Source organism: Vicia villosa, linkage group LG2 (genome assembly GCF_029867415.1).
Source record: "Vicia villosa cultivar HV-30 ecotype Madison, WI linkage group LG2, Vvil1.0, whole genome shotgun sequence".
Classification (NCBI taxonomy): domain Eukaryota; kingdom Viridiplantae; phylum Streptophyta; class Magnoliopsida; order Fabales; family Fabaceae; genus Vicia; species Vicia villosa.
Window position 1 is genome coordinate 47,734,972 of NC_081181.1, and position 14,168 is coordinate 47,749,139.

The window sequence follows — 14,168 nt, forward strand, 5'->3', positions numbered from 1 at the left end:
ATTTGATAACACTATAAAAATCATTTTAAAAAAAAGCCAAAACAAACGGGCCCATAATTAAGGTATAACTACGAGAATTGAAAACCAATTTTAATTCCACCATAAGTTTACTGCAAAATAAAAGTCATCTAACTTGTTGATACCTTAACAGAGTTTACCATCAAAGAAGATTCAATCATATACTATTAATATTGATCTTCAAATGTTATACTTTTATTTGCTCTGTACTCTAACCATAGAGGTATAAAATTGCTATTAAAATTCATAGCATAAATTACAGAAAAATGTCCCTTATTAAAAGGTTACAAAAAATGTCACAATGAAACAATTTTTTCCTCAAGTTTTATTGTAAATTCAACTGGCAGGACAGTGAATTTGCCTTGCTATACAAGTAATCAATTACAAAAAATGTCATCTTCTGTATTATTCTGTATGGATTGATTAACTAAAGTAACTTTTGAAACTATCTTCTTATGAAAGCCTGAATTTCCAAGCCTGTTGAATATATTAACTGAACAAGAAAAAAATTTTCAAACGAAGTCGGGTTGGCCTGTTGAAGTTAAGCATCGATGCCACATGCGACTGTTGGGATCCACCAACTGAGGATGCGATATTACTTCGGTGATTGGAAAGTAAGCATAATGTGTGTTACATGTGCCTACTGTAATGCCACTAAATCCAGCAAATGCACCATGAACCTGCAATACAAAAACTGAGAATCAGTATCAAATAATAAATGTATGACAAAAGGTAAAATAAAATCAAACTATTCTCGTATAAGCAAGAAGGCACCTAATAAGACTAGGAGAAGATTTAAACAATTGACAACCTTCTCCTAATCAATATTAGGCGCATGGTGTAACGCGGAACAATTGTGATTAGTTCAAATTTCGCTACGCTATATATCTGTTATTTAACAATATTGATTAGTAGTAACGAGTTGAAAAGAATAGAAGGTTGGTAAATTTTCTTATGGGAACCAATAATAAAAGTGAAATCGCACATATCAAACAATGGGCAAAGATAGAAAAGAAGAGTGACTAACCGCATTTTGTCCAAGTACGGTGCATAAAATTCCATCTGAAGCATTTGCTCGACACGCACGAATCATGTATGTTGGATCAATATATTTCACATCAGCATGAATACCAATCTCCTTGAAATATTTTTTCGTCTGAAACAAAAAATAATTGTTATTTGTTGGAACAAATCACTAGGTAAAGCAGATCAAGATCGCAACGAGTTCAAAACTATCTGAAACTTCAAAAATTTACAATAGAAGCAGGCATCTGCATTACTAAACAACTCGACACAATATTTGTTTGTTCGGCTTACAACAATTTGCAACATACACCATACTTAAACCCAATGCTTGCAGAGTTGCATTATACCTTAAAATATGCAATTTGAATTTCAATTTTAACTGAAATAAAACTAGGTAAAGCAGATCAAGATCGCAATGAGTTCAAAACTACTAAATGTCTTACTCATTTCAGAAAGTATATACAATTGCATTAACTATTTTAAGAAAATAATGACAAACCTGTTGTTGGATATAAACGCCAATGTCTCCAAATATAACATTCCCTGAAGCATCAGTAGCATTAGTTTTTTTAAGTAAATTCTGCATCAGGAAGATAATATTGATTAGCAAGTTTGTATTTCTATGTCTGACGTTATATTTCTCGAGATAAATAATTATATCAGGAATGCAAGTTATGTCGATCGCGGTAATGATTACAAAATCTAAATCACCTGTCCAGCTCCCTCTGCTACACAAACTACAGCTGATCCCTGTGATTCTATAAGGTACTTGAGATGACTCAAAACTCCATGAGGTCCATGCAAATTGAAAGGAACCTTTTTGAACCATAGATAGAACTTGTATCAGTTTATCTATACGACAAAGAAAGAGAGCAGTATGTTCAATTTTTATTTTACATACCTCGGGAATTAGACATACGTCAATCTGTCCACTGGCTAGTGAAGATTGCATTGCGATGAATCCACTACTACGACCCATTAATTTCACGATCCCAATTCCATGATATGCACTATGTGCCTAATAAGATTAGGAGAAGATTTAAACCGTGATGTCAATTGCAGATCGTGAAAAATGACAGTTTTTTCAATTTCTGCTATGTAACAATGCCGCAATTTAACACCAGTGGATGTAATTATGATAAGCATTACTCAAGTAATTTACCTCAATGTATGCAGAATTTATTGCTCTTTGGGCTTCTTCTACTGCAGTGTCAAAGCCAAAAGTTTTGTCCATCAATAAAATGTCATTGTCTATAGTTTTCGGCACTCCGATTACCGACACTTTAAGCCTTCTTTTACAGCACTGAAAGCAGTAAAATCTTTAAATCATTAGACTTTTAAGACATACTTATACATAAAATTTTCTGAGAATTTCAACTAATCTCGGATCCCAATAGATATTTTCCTTAGATGATCCAATTGAATGCAATTAATTAGTTAAAGGTTAAAGAATTAAAACCTCATTGTGAATTGCATTTGCACCAGCATGTGTACCATTTCCACCCAATACGAAGAGCATGTTAATCCCTCTTTCCTGCAATCAATAGTATGCATATATAAGAAAACCAGTATATATACTACAATGTGTACACACAAGCGCGCGCAAACATGTATAGGCACCTATTAGTTCTCAATGGAATAATCAATTTAATTAATAGAATGAATCGATTAACAACCTCCAAACTGTTCACAATTTCACTAACTTCAGGTCCTCCGCGTGAAACTCCTAATAGGCTTCCACCTGAAAGATGAATATTTTGAACTACTTTCCTCGAAAGCTGTAATTGAAATCGCAATATACTAAATAGTATTAGATGGACCTCAAGTTCAATAGATTTAATTTCAAACTTGTCGAATCAATTGCTGTTTATGACTAAGTCAACAAGAAGGGAATTATGAGATTACCTGGACTTCCATCAACTCTTTGTCAGAAAAGCCGCGATAGCCAAAAGGAATACCAATAATCTTTTTTACACCATATATTTCAAGTGTGATTACAATCTGCAGCACATTCATTATTGAATCAGAAATGTGATGTTTTCAAAAGCTTAAACAAACACTCTAAAACAAACAGGCATTTTATCTTTTCTCGAGAATTTCTCAAAGCCGTGTCAGAAACAAATTGATCACAAACAAACCTGTCTAATGACATCGTTGAGTCCAGGACACAGTCCTCCACAAGTAACAATGGCTGCCTTTACTTCTTCTGGTTTGAAGTATATATTTTTCCGAGGTCCAGCTCGATGAACCCTACAAGGATATCAAAACCTTTTACCATACCATCATACACTAATCTTGGAAAAAAAATGTATGCATCAAGAAGACTTATAAAAGACATTGAAACTACATACTGTAAATAATATAACCATTTGATAACTTAAAAGAAAGAATTAATAACTACTTTGTTCATAATTTTTCAGGAGCATGTTCATCTCTGAACATCACATTCTTGCCCTTGGAGAAACAGAATTAACAAGGGGATTGCAATCAATGTTAAGTTCTTTCATTTCAATATAGTGACATTAATATCCCTTCAACTGACAAACGTATAATCAGTCATTATATTCCAGATTGACATTGAGAAATCAAATACTTTACCATTGTTCTACCCAATTACAACCAGGATCAATGCACTCGGCGCCAGCAGATGTGGGGGATGAATGGTATATTGTCTGAAAGATCAAAGCAAACAAAAACATTAACATTCAACAAGGCCAAAACATCAGGGTTGTCAATTGCAGATTGTTAAAATTCTGCTATGCAATAGCGCCACTATAGCTGCTATTCGATACAATTTTGTAATAAATAACGTATCGCAGAACAATATCTTTTTGTCCAAACTCTGCTACGCTATAACGGCTATTTAACGACATTGCAAAACATGTATTTTAAACATAATTGAATAAGATCATCGGTTAATATCCACGTCAGGCATTTCACTTCTATTCAATTACAATTACAAAAGGACATTCCAATCCAAAGAATAAGTGAAACATGAGAAAATATTCTCACACAAGACAAATATTAGCTTAATTGCAAAACCAAGAATAAACAAGTTTGTTAACAACAAAGAGAGCCAATTTTTCAACCAATTTACGCGGCAACACATTTTTACCTAAGACTTCGATTCGAGCAAGCCATTTAGTATTCCAATTCAAGCTGTCAGTTACTTATCATCTCAAAGGCCTACAAACGCCATTCTAACACTTCGCGCGGGATTTCAACCTCAAAGACTAATCTGACTCAAAATCTTAAAAAAAAATAAAATCAAATATCATAGCTAATGAAGACACAAATTGAGTACACTACATGACTCGACACAGACACGAAAACAATGAATATCAGCATAAAACAATATATCCAATATCCACATTAACAAGAAACACCAAGCTACATCATCACATCATAATCAATTTCAATTCAAATTTCAAACTTCATTTAACATAAAAAACAAATAATTCAAACTACCTTAAGCAGCACTCTATCATTATCATTAATATATCCATTCCACTCCTCATCAGACAGATAATTCCCCGGAACACCATTCATCACCGGAGTCCTGCCACACAAAAACAAACAACTTCCATCTCAAACACTTCCAACCACAAAAATTAAACCACTACAACCAAAACACAAACCTCATTTTGAGACAAAAAGTGGAAGGCATAGAAACAGAATCAGGAAACGTATCAGTAACATGAGGGAGCCTAAACCGCGCTTCGAAATCCTCTTTGAACTTAGTTTTCCAACCAGGATCAGTGTAATCAATTGTGGCTGTGTTGTTGTGGCTCTTAAGCTCGGAAAAGACGCGAACGTTACTTGCGACTCTGAATGAACGGAAAAGACGAGGGTTGGAGTGACGGAGTTTAGAAGTCGTTAAACCATGACGAAAGGTTGTTGTGAGGTAAGGGGTGGTGATCACGTGTGGAAGAGTAGTGTCCATGAATTGTGATCGTGTGAATTGAACCGGAGAGAACGAGGAGAAGGAGAAATAAATAAATAACGATTTTTTTTTTTTTTTTTGAGTTTCTGGTTCGTTAGGTAGTTGGTTTTTTTTAAAGAGTTTTCTTCACATGAAATTAAAAAAAAATTTAATGATAAGTTCGTTGACTAGTGATTGATTCTAAATTTGATAAGAAGGATTACGATTCCATATTCCATATTCGTGATTACGATCGAAAAAATTAAAATATTTAATGTTAGAATTAATTTCGAATCTGATTAATCGATTCAATACTAGATATTAGCGGTGAAAAAAATAATAAAAAAAAAAATTAGATTAGTGAATAATGGGAAAATTGGTGTGTACTTGGGAAAATTGGTGTACTTTTAATGTGGAGACGGCAGCTGTTGTTTTCAATAGGTGGATTTATTATTCTGAATCTTAAAATATAGTGTTACTAGGAAACTTCAAATTTGTTAATATTGTTTTTATTTGTTTTTACTTTTGGTAAGGTTGAATAATTTTTGGTCAAATTCAATAACTGTTTAGGACGTTGATTAAATAAATGAAGTAACTGTAGATCGTTGATTTAAAAAAAAGAAACAGAAAATAACAAAAAGATTTGAAACAAACTTGATAAATAATTTTTTTAGATAAAAATAAAATTTCGCAGGTAACAATAAATTTACAGATAATTGGAAAAAAATTTAAAAAAATAAAATCAGGAGCCACGAGATTGCGCCTAATGTATAAAACATTCACAAACATAATTAGTGAGATAATTATTTTAAAATATGAGTTTGTTTATTTTTTTAAAAAAGTTTGGTTATTAAAAAAAATTCATGTTTATTATTATATGCTTTTGAGCTTTTGTTAACGTTGTTTTTCTTTTTATTGGCAAAAGTTGTTTATCTTTTAATAAAGTGTATAATTTTATTTTTATTGTTTATTAAAAAAGATTGGTATGTTTTAAAAAGATAGAGGTGACAAGTCCAAAAATAATTTTATTTTAAAAATAATTTTATTCATTAAAATTAAAAAATTTAAAGATAATTAAATTAGAGTTCTATAAATATTTTTGAATTTTTTGATTTTTTATTAATAGTGAAATCATTTCAGCTTGAGGCATACAAAGACTTGATTAGTTTACATACTTGATCGGCCTTGGCTGACTTGATGTCTGATGGAATAGTTATGTACACATCTTCCTGCAATTCACCACGAAAAAATGTGTTGCTGAAATATAATTGGTGAATAAACCAGTTATGAGTGACTGTAGGGCCGTCTCAAAAACTATTTGGAAGCCCTATTCTATTTTTATTTTTTTAAAAATCTCTAATCAAAAAATCAAAAAAATTCATACAGTTTTCAAAAAAAATTTTGTTATTTTTCTTAAGAATTTTTGTTTTAAATTAAGTTAACTTTTCACTTTTTTTTTTCTTTTCATATTTAAAATTAAACTTTATAATCTTAAGAGATAGTTTATGAGGCATTAATGAAAAATGGAAAGAAGAAGAAAAATTAAAACCTAATTTCGCTAGTATTTTTAGTCAAATTTGCAACATTAAAATTTGATCGAGGTAGACAAGGTAGACAATATTAAAGTTGAACCAATAAATATAATTAAGAGTTAATTAACAACTAGCAAATAAAATTAAAAATTAAAAATTAACAATAAAAGAGAAGAAAATAATAATTAAAAAGTAAAGTTATAAAATAGGAACAATGAAAAATATCATTATAATGTATAGTATACGTCTGAATTTTTAAATTAAAATGTTTATATAAAATAATAAAAATATAATATTAAAAAATAAAAAGACAATATTTCATAAGAGCACCTTTAAATTTTAGTAAAATCGTGCAATTCATCTTAAATATTCAAACTTTAAAACATATTAATAAATAAAGGTTGAATAAGGTATAACATATTAATTAATTAGAATAGAAAGAATTAAAATATTGAATTGATATTCATAAAAAAATTATTACAATTCACTATTTCTAAACAAATATATTAATAATAATAAGAATTAATTAATAATTAATTATATAAGCCTTATTATATAAAAATCTTTAAAGAATATTTGATAGAAAAAGCTGAAAGTGAAACGTTTATATACTTTTCGTTATTAGTTAAATTTGATAGGTACTTTTATTTTCTACGTTGTATGAAGAAAAGTTATGTAGAAAGTCATAATTAATTTTTGGTGAATTTGCTACCCACACAAACTTTGTCACTTGTTTCTTTATTTTTAATTGGACTGACTTATTTGAAGGCCCTTATATGAGTAGAGACTCTGTGCATTGGACCGGACAATGACTAGTTTGACTAGTTGTATAACCGGCCCTGAATGGCCGACAAGGCAATGACTAGTTTGATTGTGGTCATCTTTACAACAGGGGAGTAGGTTTCAAAGTAGTAAAGGCCTTTGATTTGTTGTATCCTTTAACTACATGGTGTGCCTTGAACCTTTCAATTGTGCTATTAGCACTAGGTGTGGCAAACGGGCATTATGCTCGCCCCATTTTGACCCGCGCCACGAAAGCCCGTAAAAAATATCAAGGAGGGGCATGGTGGGCATTGTTAAGGGTGCAGGTCTAAAAGATTGGTCCGCCCCATAAAAAATGAGGGTGGGGCGAGGAATGCCCAGACTTTGCATCTTTTAGGCCTAAAAATGTAAAATTTAATGTAAATGCCCATGCCTGCAAAATCCCGCATAAAACGGGGTAGGGCGAGGCGGGCATATTAGAGGTTGCGAGCCTAAAATCTTGGTCTTCCCTGCAGAAAAGTGCGGGCAAAACGGACATGTCCAACGGGTCAACTGTTTTCCACCCCTAATCATCTTGATATTTGATCTTGTAAATCCATATGCAGTCAACTGGTTTTATGTTTGGTGGTGCATCAACAATTTTCTAAGTAGATGTTCTCTTAAGTGTTGTAAGTTCAGCTTGCATTGCTTGATTCCAACATCTAAACTTGCAAACTTCAGCAAAAGACATTGTTTCATGAAGAGTATTAGTGGACATGATGAAATGATTGTATTACGGAGATAGATAATAATAAGATAAATAATGAGGAATTGGATAATTAGCACATGATGAAGGTGGTTGATTGGTCTGATCCATGAATGAATTGCACAAATAATCTTTGAGGTGAGTTGATGATCGTTTTGTTATTGTGGAATGTTTAGGAATCAAGGTATTGACATCTGTAGGTGGGAGAATGTCAAGTAATATGTTGACATCGGTAGGTGAAAGAGTTTTAGGGTTGACATCTGTGTAAGGATCAGTATCATCATCAAGTATGGTAGTGTTAAGTGTGTTAGACGCTGGCTTGAGGATCTAGAGGGGGGTGAATAGATCTCACAGAGTTTTTTCGGAATTATTTCGAACTAAAGCGAAAGCGGTTCTGAATCGACTTGCGTCTATTCCGGACCGTTATTGCAAGGGTCGTATATGTGACAAAACCACAAGATAATTGAGATCAACGATGAAGTGATATGTTATCGAATCAATACGTTTCACAGCTGAAAATCAATTAACTTCTAAATTGACAAACTTTGATTTGCAATGCAGTAATAATGGAATAAGCAAAAAGACAAACACTTGGTGATAATGTTCAAATTGATGATGATTCAAGATGTGGTGAATTGTGATGTTTATGCAGAACCTTAATTCACAATTTTAACACTTGAATCGTTAATCAATTTTGCAATTATGACCAAATATGAACAGAACGTAAATGAAAAGATAAAAGCGACAAGAACACGATATTTGTTTAGGCAGTTCGTCGATCGTCCTCGCTACGACTACGTCTGCCCCCAATTCCAAATTGAAATTGGGAAATCTTCCATTAATGTTGAAAGTAGTATATACAAAGAAGAAAACAAAGCGATAAACAATAAACCGAATTTGTCGATCCTTTGAATCTTCTTCCCCCTTAATCTTGAGCCAGATCAAGGTGATCCAAGAGCTTCACTTGATCCCTTTTCTGCAGTGTCTTGAATTGCCTTGAACCCTTGTTCTTCAATCTTCACACTCAGATGGATCCTCGATGAAACCTCTTGATAAAAACCCCCAAGAAACACCTATCTTGGAGGACAAAACCCTCGGATTTTATTCACCAAAAACCCCACAAATCTTCACCCACTAGGAATCTTCAATTCCGTTCCATGGACGTTATCGAACTCGATCACTAACCCTCAACGCAAGAATGATTATGTGTAATTGTGTTGGAGATGACGAAGAACGAAGATGAGAAGCCTTTGTGTATCTTTCAGTCGTTGGTGTTTTTTTCAATAATTGAACCTTGGACAATATATATGAGAGCTTTTCAGTTGATGCAGAGAAAACCAGAAATTTTGGCAGTTTTGATCAGATAGGTCGACCTAATTTAGGGCTGGGTCGACCTAACAGAGCTGCATATCCTTTGGATGTCATTTGTTCCCAGTTAGGTCGACCTGTCAAAGAAGTAGGTCGACCAGAATCCACTTCAGATGCGTTTTGGGGATATTTTCTCAGATTAGGTCGACCTAGTTGTTGTGTAGGTCGACCTAGCAGAATGATATGTAAATTTCTTCATTTTAGGTCGACCTGTGTTGGGAGTAGGTCGACCTGACTGCTGATTTTCTGAGTTCCTCTTATTTTTCTTGTGTTGAGTCGACCTGTATGCATAGTAGGTCGACCTACTCTGTTATGAGTGACCAAAGCTTGCTTTTCTTTGAGTTCTTCTGCTTGTACCTTGTTGCTTGTATGCTTGTTGAGTTTGCCATGAATCAAAAACATCTTTGTGAGTGTGATCTTGTATTCACATACTCCCCTTTTTTGATGATGGCAAACCGGTACCGGTAGTAGAAGCTTTGGCAATAAGTGGTAAAAGCTCCCCCGTACACTCAGCATCTATTTACTCAGCTGAACTCCCCCGTACACTCAGCATCTATCTCCCCCTTTGACAACATCAAAAGATATACAAGAAAAACAGAAGAGGAGAGTAACGAGAGAAACATAGATAAAACGCTAGCATTCATAGTATAGTAGATAAAGGTAGATAGTGATAGTATGAGAGCCAAATATGTTTAAAGGTGTATTAAAGATGAGACACATATATGAGCAAGAGAGATATATGTATGAAGTCACTATAAGCATGTTAATTGATAGCATATTATAGTATCAATAATATTTTTGGAAGTGAACAACAATTACGTTACCGCTTTCTCAATATGTAGGTGTCAACTTTAGTGGCAGCCTTTAGTCAATGTGGAATGACGCCTGGCTTGATAATGAACTACCTTTACGCTAAGAGAAATGTTAGCAGAAATATATATATATATATATATATAAAGTAAAGGAATAATATTAAGAGAGAACAAACGTAATTAGCCCAAATTAGAGATATCGAGTATCCCTAATTCCCTACGAATGTTGAAGTATTGCTCCGTTGCTAGAGGTTTGGTGAAGATGTCGGCTAGTTGCTTCTTGCTTTCTACATGTTCAAATGTAACGTCTCCTTTCTCTACATGATCTCGTAGGAAGTGATGTCTTATTTCAATATGCTTGGTGTGTGAGTGTAAGACAGGATTTTTACTCAAGTTTATGGCACTTGTGTTGTCGCACATGATAGGTATACGATCAAGCTTAATACCAAAGTCAAGAAGTTGTTGCTTGAGCCATAATATTTGTGCACAGCAGCTTCCAGCAGCTACATATTCTGCCTCAGCAGTAGATAATGCAACCGATACTTGTTTCTTGCTATGCCAACTTATCAATGAATTTGAGAATAGATGACATGTTCCACTGGTGCTTTTTCTATCGGATTTGCAGCCAGCAAAATCTGAATCGGAGAATCCTACCAAATGACACTCATTTCCCTTTGGATACCATAGGCCATATGTAGTAGTTCCACGTAAGTATCGCAAAATTCTTTTGACAGCTTTTAAGTGAGATTCTTTTGGACAAGATTGATATCTTGCACACATACACACACTAAACATAATGTCTGGTCTTGAGGCAGTAAGATATAATAGTGAACCTATCATACCTCGGTACAATTTCACGTCAACCTCTTTACCTTTCTCATCTTTGTATAGGTTAGTATTTGTTGCCATAGGTGTGTCAATTTCCTTCGCTTCACTCATTCCAAATCTTTTGAGCAGCTCCGTACAGTATTTAGTTTGATTCACAAACGTTCCATGACTGAGTTGCTTGATTTGTAGGCCAAGGAAGAAATTTAGCTCACCCATGAGACTCATCTCAAATTCACTCTGCATAAGCTTAGAAAAATCTTTGACAAGTTTTGCATTAGTCGACCCAAATATAATATCATCTACATAAACTTGGACTAAGAGAACATCTTTATCTTTTCTTTTAATAAAGAGAGTAGTGTCAACTTTACCCCTAGAGTACCCTTGACTAAGAAGAAATTTGCTCAAATGTTCGTACCAAGCCCGAGGGGCTTGTTTAAGACCGTATAGAGCACGTTTCAGCTTATAAACATGAGTTGGGTACATGTAATTCTCAAAGCCGGGTGGCTGAGCAACATAGACTTCTTCATTTATATAGCCATTTAGAAAAGCACTTTTAACATCCATTTGGAATAGTTTGAAGTCTTTAGAACACGCATAAGCAAGTAAGAGACGAATAGCTTCGAGACGTGCTACAGGAGCGTATGTCTCTTCATAATCAATACCTTCCTCTTGATTATACCCTTGGGCAACTAATCTAGCTTTGTTTCTAGTAATAACGCCGTTTTCATCAAGTTTGTTACGAAAAACCCATCTAGTGCCTATTACTTGATGATCTTCCGGATGAGGGACTAAGTCCCAAACATCATTCCGTTTAAATTGGTTTAATTCTTCTTGCATGGCCATTAGCCAATGCTCATCAAGTAATGCATCCTTAGCGTTTTTCGGCTCAACTTGTGAAACAAAAGCAAAATGATGACAGAAGTTACTTATCTTTGAGCGTGTTGTAACGCCCCTTGAGACGTCTCCTATTATATTGTCAATTGGATGGTCTTTCACATTTGTCCAGGCCTTAGGAAGTTCTTCATTGTTTGAGATGCTTTCTTTTTCATTTTCATCATGAGACTCATCTTTCTCTCTCTCAGCATCTTTCTTTACAATACTTTCATTCTCGTCTTCCTTATCTTTGACAATGTCTTCAGTGGATGGACCTGCACCATTAAACGAAAGACCTTTCTCGACATATTTTGTATAAGATTCATCAAAAGACACGTGTACTGACTCTTCTACTATAAGTAATCTCTTATTATATACCCGATATGCTTTGCTAGATTGTGAGTAACCAAGGAATATGCCCTCATCAGCTTTAGCATCGAATTTACCAAGATTATCCTTACCATTGTTCAAGACAAAACACTTGCAACCGAATACATGGAGATGAGATACATTTGGTTTTCTACCTTTTAGTAATTCATAGGGAGTTTTGTTCACTATAGGACGTATTATTATCCTATTCAAAACATAACATGCGGTACTAATCGCGTCAGCCCAGAAATACTTGGGTAGATTACCCTCATTCAGCATTGTTCTTACCAGCTCCTCTAGAACCCGATTTTTACGTTCAACTACTCCGTTTTGTTGAGGTGTTCTAGGAGCTGAAAAGTTATGCTCAATTCCATGTTTATCACAGTATTTTTCAAAAAGATAGTTTTCAAACTCTCCACCGTGATCACTTCGAATTGCAACTATTTTGTTGTTCATTTTGTTTTGACATAATCTTGCAAATTGTGTGAAAGTAGGAAAAGTTTGACCCTTACTAGGTAGAAAGATTGTCCAACAAAATCTAGAGTAATCATCGACAATGACAAAACCATAGGTGTTTCCACCTATGCTTTTAGTCCTTGAAGGGCCAAAGAGATCCATGTGAAGTAGTTCAAGAGGGCGTGATGTTGAAACCACATTCTTTGATTTAAAAGAGATTTTTGTTTGCTTTCCCTTTTGACAAGCATCACATAGATGATCTTTTGAAAACTTCATTTTAGGTAAGCCGATTACTAAATCTTTTGTGACAACTTTATTAAGTAAGTCAAAATTTATGTGGGCGAGACGTCTATGCCAAAGCCATGAGTCTTCGCCTAGAGCAATTAGACACTTGGTACTAGACTTAGATACCTCATCAAAGTTTAGCATGTAAATGTTGTTTACTCTTAAGCCCTTAAACATAATGTCTCTTTTCTTAGTATGTTCTATTGTGCAGCCAGAATTTGTAAACATTACTTTAAAATCTTTGTCACACAATTGACTTATACTTAAAAGATTATGTTTAAGGCCTTCTACTAGCAGCACATCAGTTATAGTAGTGGTAGAAGGGTTACCTACACTTCCTTTACCAAGTATGGCTCCCCGATTGTTATCTCCATAGGTGACATACCCCTTTTTCTTTGCTTGAAACTCAACGAAAAGAGATAGGTCTCCCGTCATGTGTCTTGAACATCCGCTATCAAGGAACCACAACCTTTCGGCAATGTCAAGACACTTTTCCTGCAAGATTAATTTAGAGAGGGAGGTCCCCAATTTTCATTGGGTCCTTGGTAGTGAGTACACATTTTGTTGCACTTAGGCAACCATTGAAATACTCCTTTAGGAACTAAAATTCTCCTAAATTTGCATTTTTCAATGGTATGTCCCTTTTTGCAACAATAATGACAGGTAATATGATGAGAATATGATGTTTTGCTAGTTGATACTTTTGGTACAAAAGTGTATTTACTATATAAAGGAGTATACGATCTTTTGAACTTATTTGGATCAACCGCAAAGGTCACTTTTGGTTGTAGAGCCTTGTCTAACTTGGCTTTTAGATCTCTTACTTCTTTTTGCCAAATGTGACATGTCTCACAACCAAACCATGATGTAGGATCTATTTCAACTTTATCCTTTTGAATGTCTAGCATAGATTGTTTTAAAGCTTCCATATCCTTTTCGGTTTTCTCAACTTTTGATTCAATATATGAAAAGATTTTCTTATTTGAGGCCAAAAGTTTGAAAGCTTCAATTGCATCTCTATGTAATTCTTCAAAAGCAAGTTTTAGTAGAGAATGAGATACCTTATCTATGAGTTCAGGTTTAAGATGACTTACAACTTTCTTTTTCTTGTGTTGATGAGCCATAAGGCATAAGTTTGCTGATTCTTCTTCATCGCTTGATGAGCTTTCACT

The 14,168-nt window shown here is 34.0% G+C and overlaps 1 protein-coding gene across 1 annotated transcript; it reads right to left on the minus strand.

Moving 5' to 3' along the window:
- Positions 1-314: 314 nt before the first annotated feature.
- LOC131646142 (ATP-dependent 6-phosphofructokinase 5, chloroplastic-like) lies at positions 315-5,115 on the minus strand. Its single transcript, XM_058916278.1, has 13 exons — positions 4,683-5,115; positions 4,513-4,603; positions 3,643-3,716; positions 3,183-3,294; positions 2,950-3,045; positions 2,721-2,822; positions 2,504-2,578; positions 2,207-2,347; positions 1,946-2,062; positions 1,756-1,860; positions 1,544-1,624; positions 1,046-1,174; positions 315-698 (listed from the first exon to the last, which is right to left on the minus strand). Exons 1-13 carry the CDS (start codon positions 4,985-4,987, stop codon positions 531-533), a joined length of 1,596 nt encoding a protein of 531 aa, XP_058772261.1. The 5' UTR covers positions 4,988-5,115; the 3' UTR covers positions 315-530.
- Between the last annotated feature and the right edge of the window lie 9,053 nt (positions 5,116-14,168).

Bases quoted from the DNA above. Each gene is read 5' to 3' on its own strand.
- LOC131646142 (XM_058916278.1), bottom strand. From the start codon at position 4,987: ATGGACACTACTCTTCCACACGTGATCACCACCCCTTACCTCACAACA. The intron at 3,295-3,642 runs GTAAAGTATTTG...ATATCCTTGTAG, and splicing joins TGTAATTGGGTAGAACAATG to GGTTCATCGAGCTGGACCTC. The intron at 1,861-1,945 runs GTATGTAAAATA...TGGTTCAAAAAG, and splicing joins ACGTATGTCTAATTCCCGAG to GTTCCTTTCAATTTGCATGG.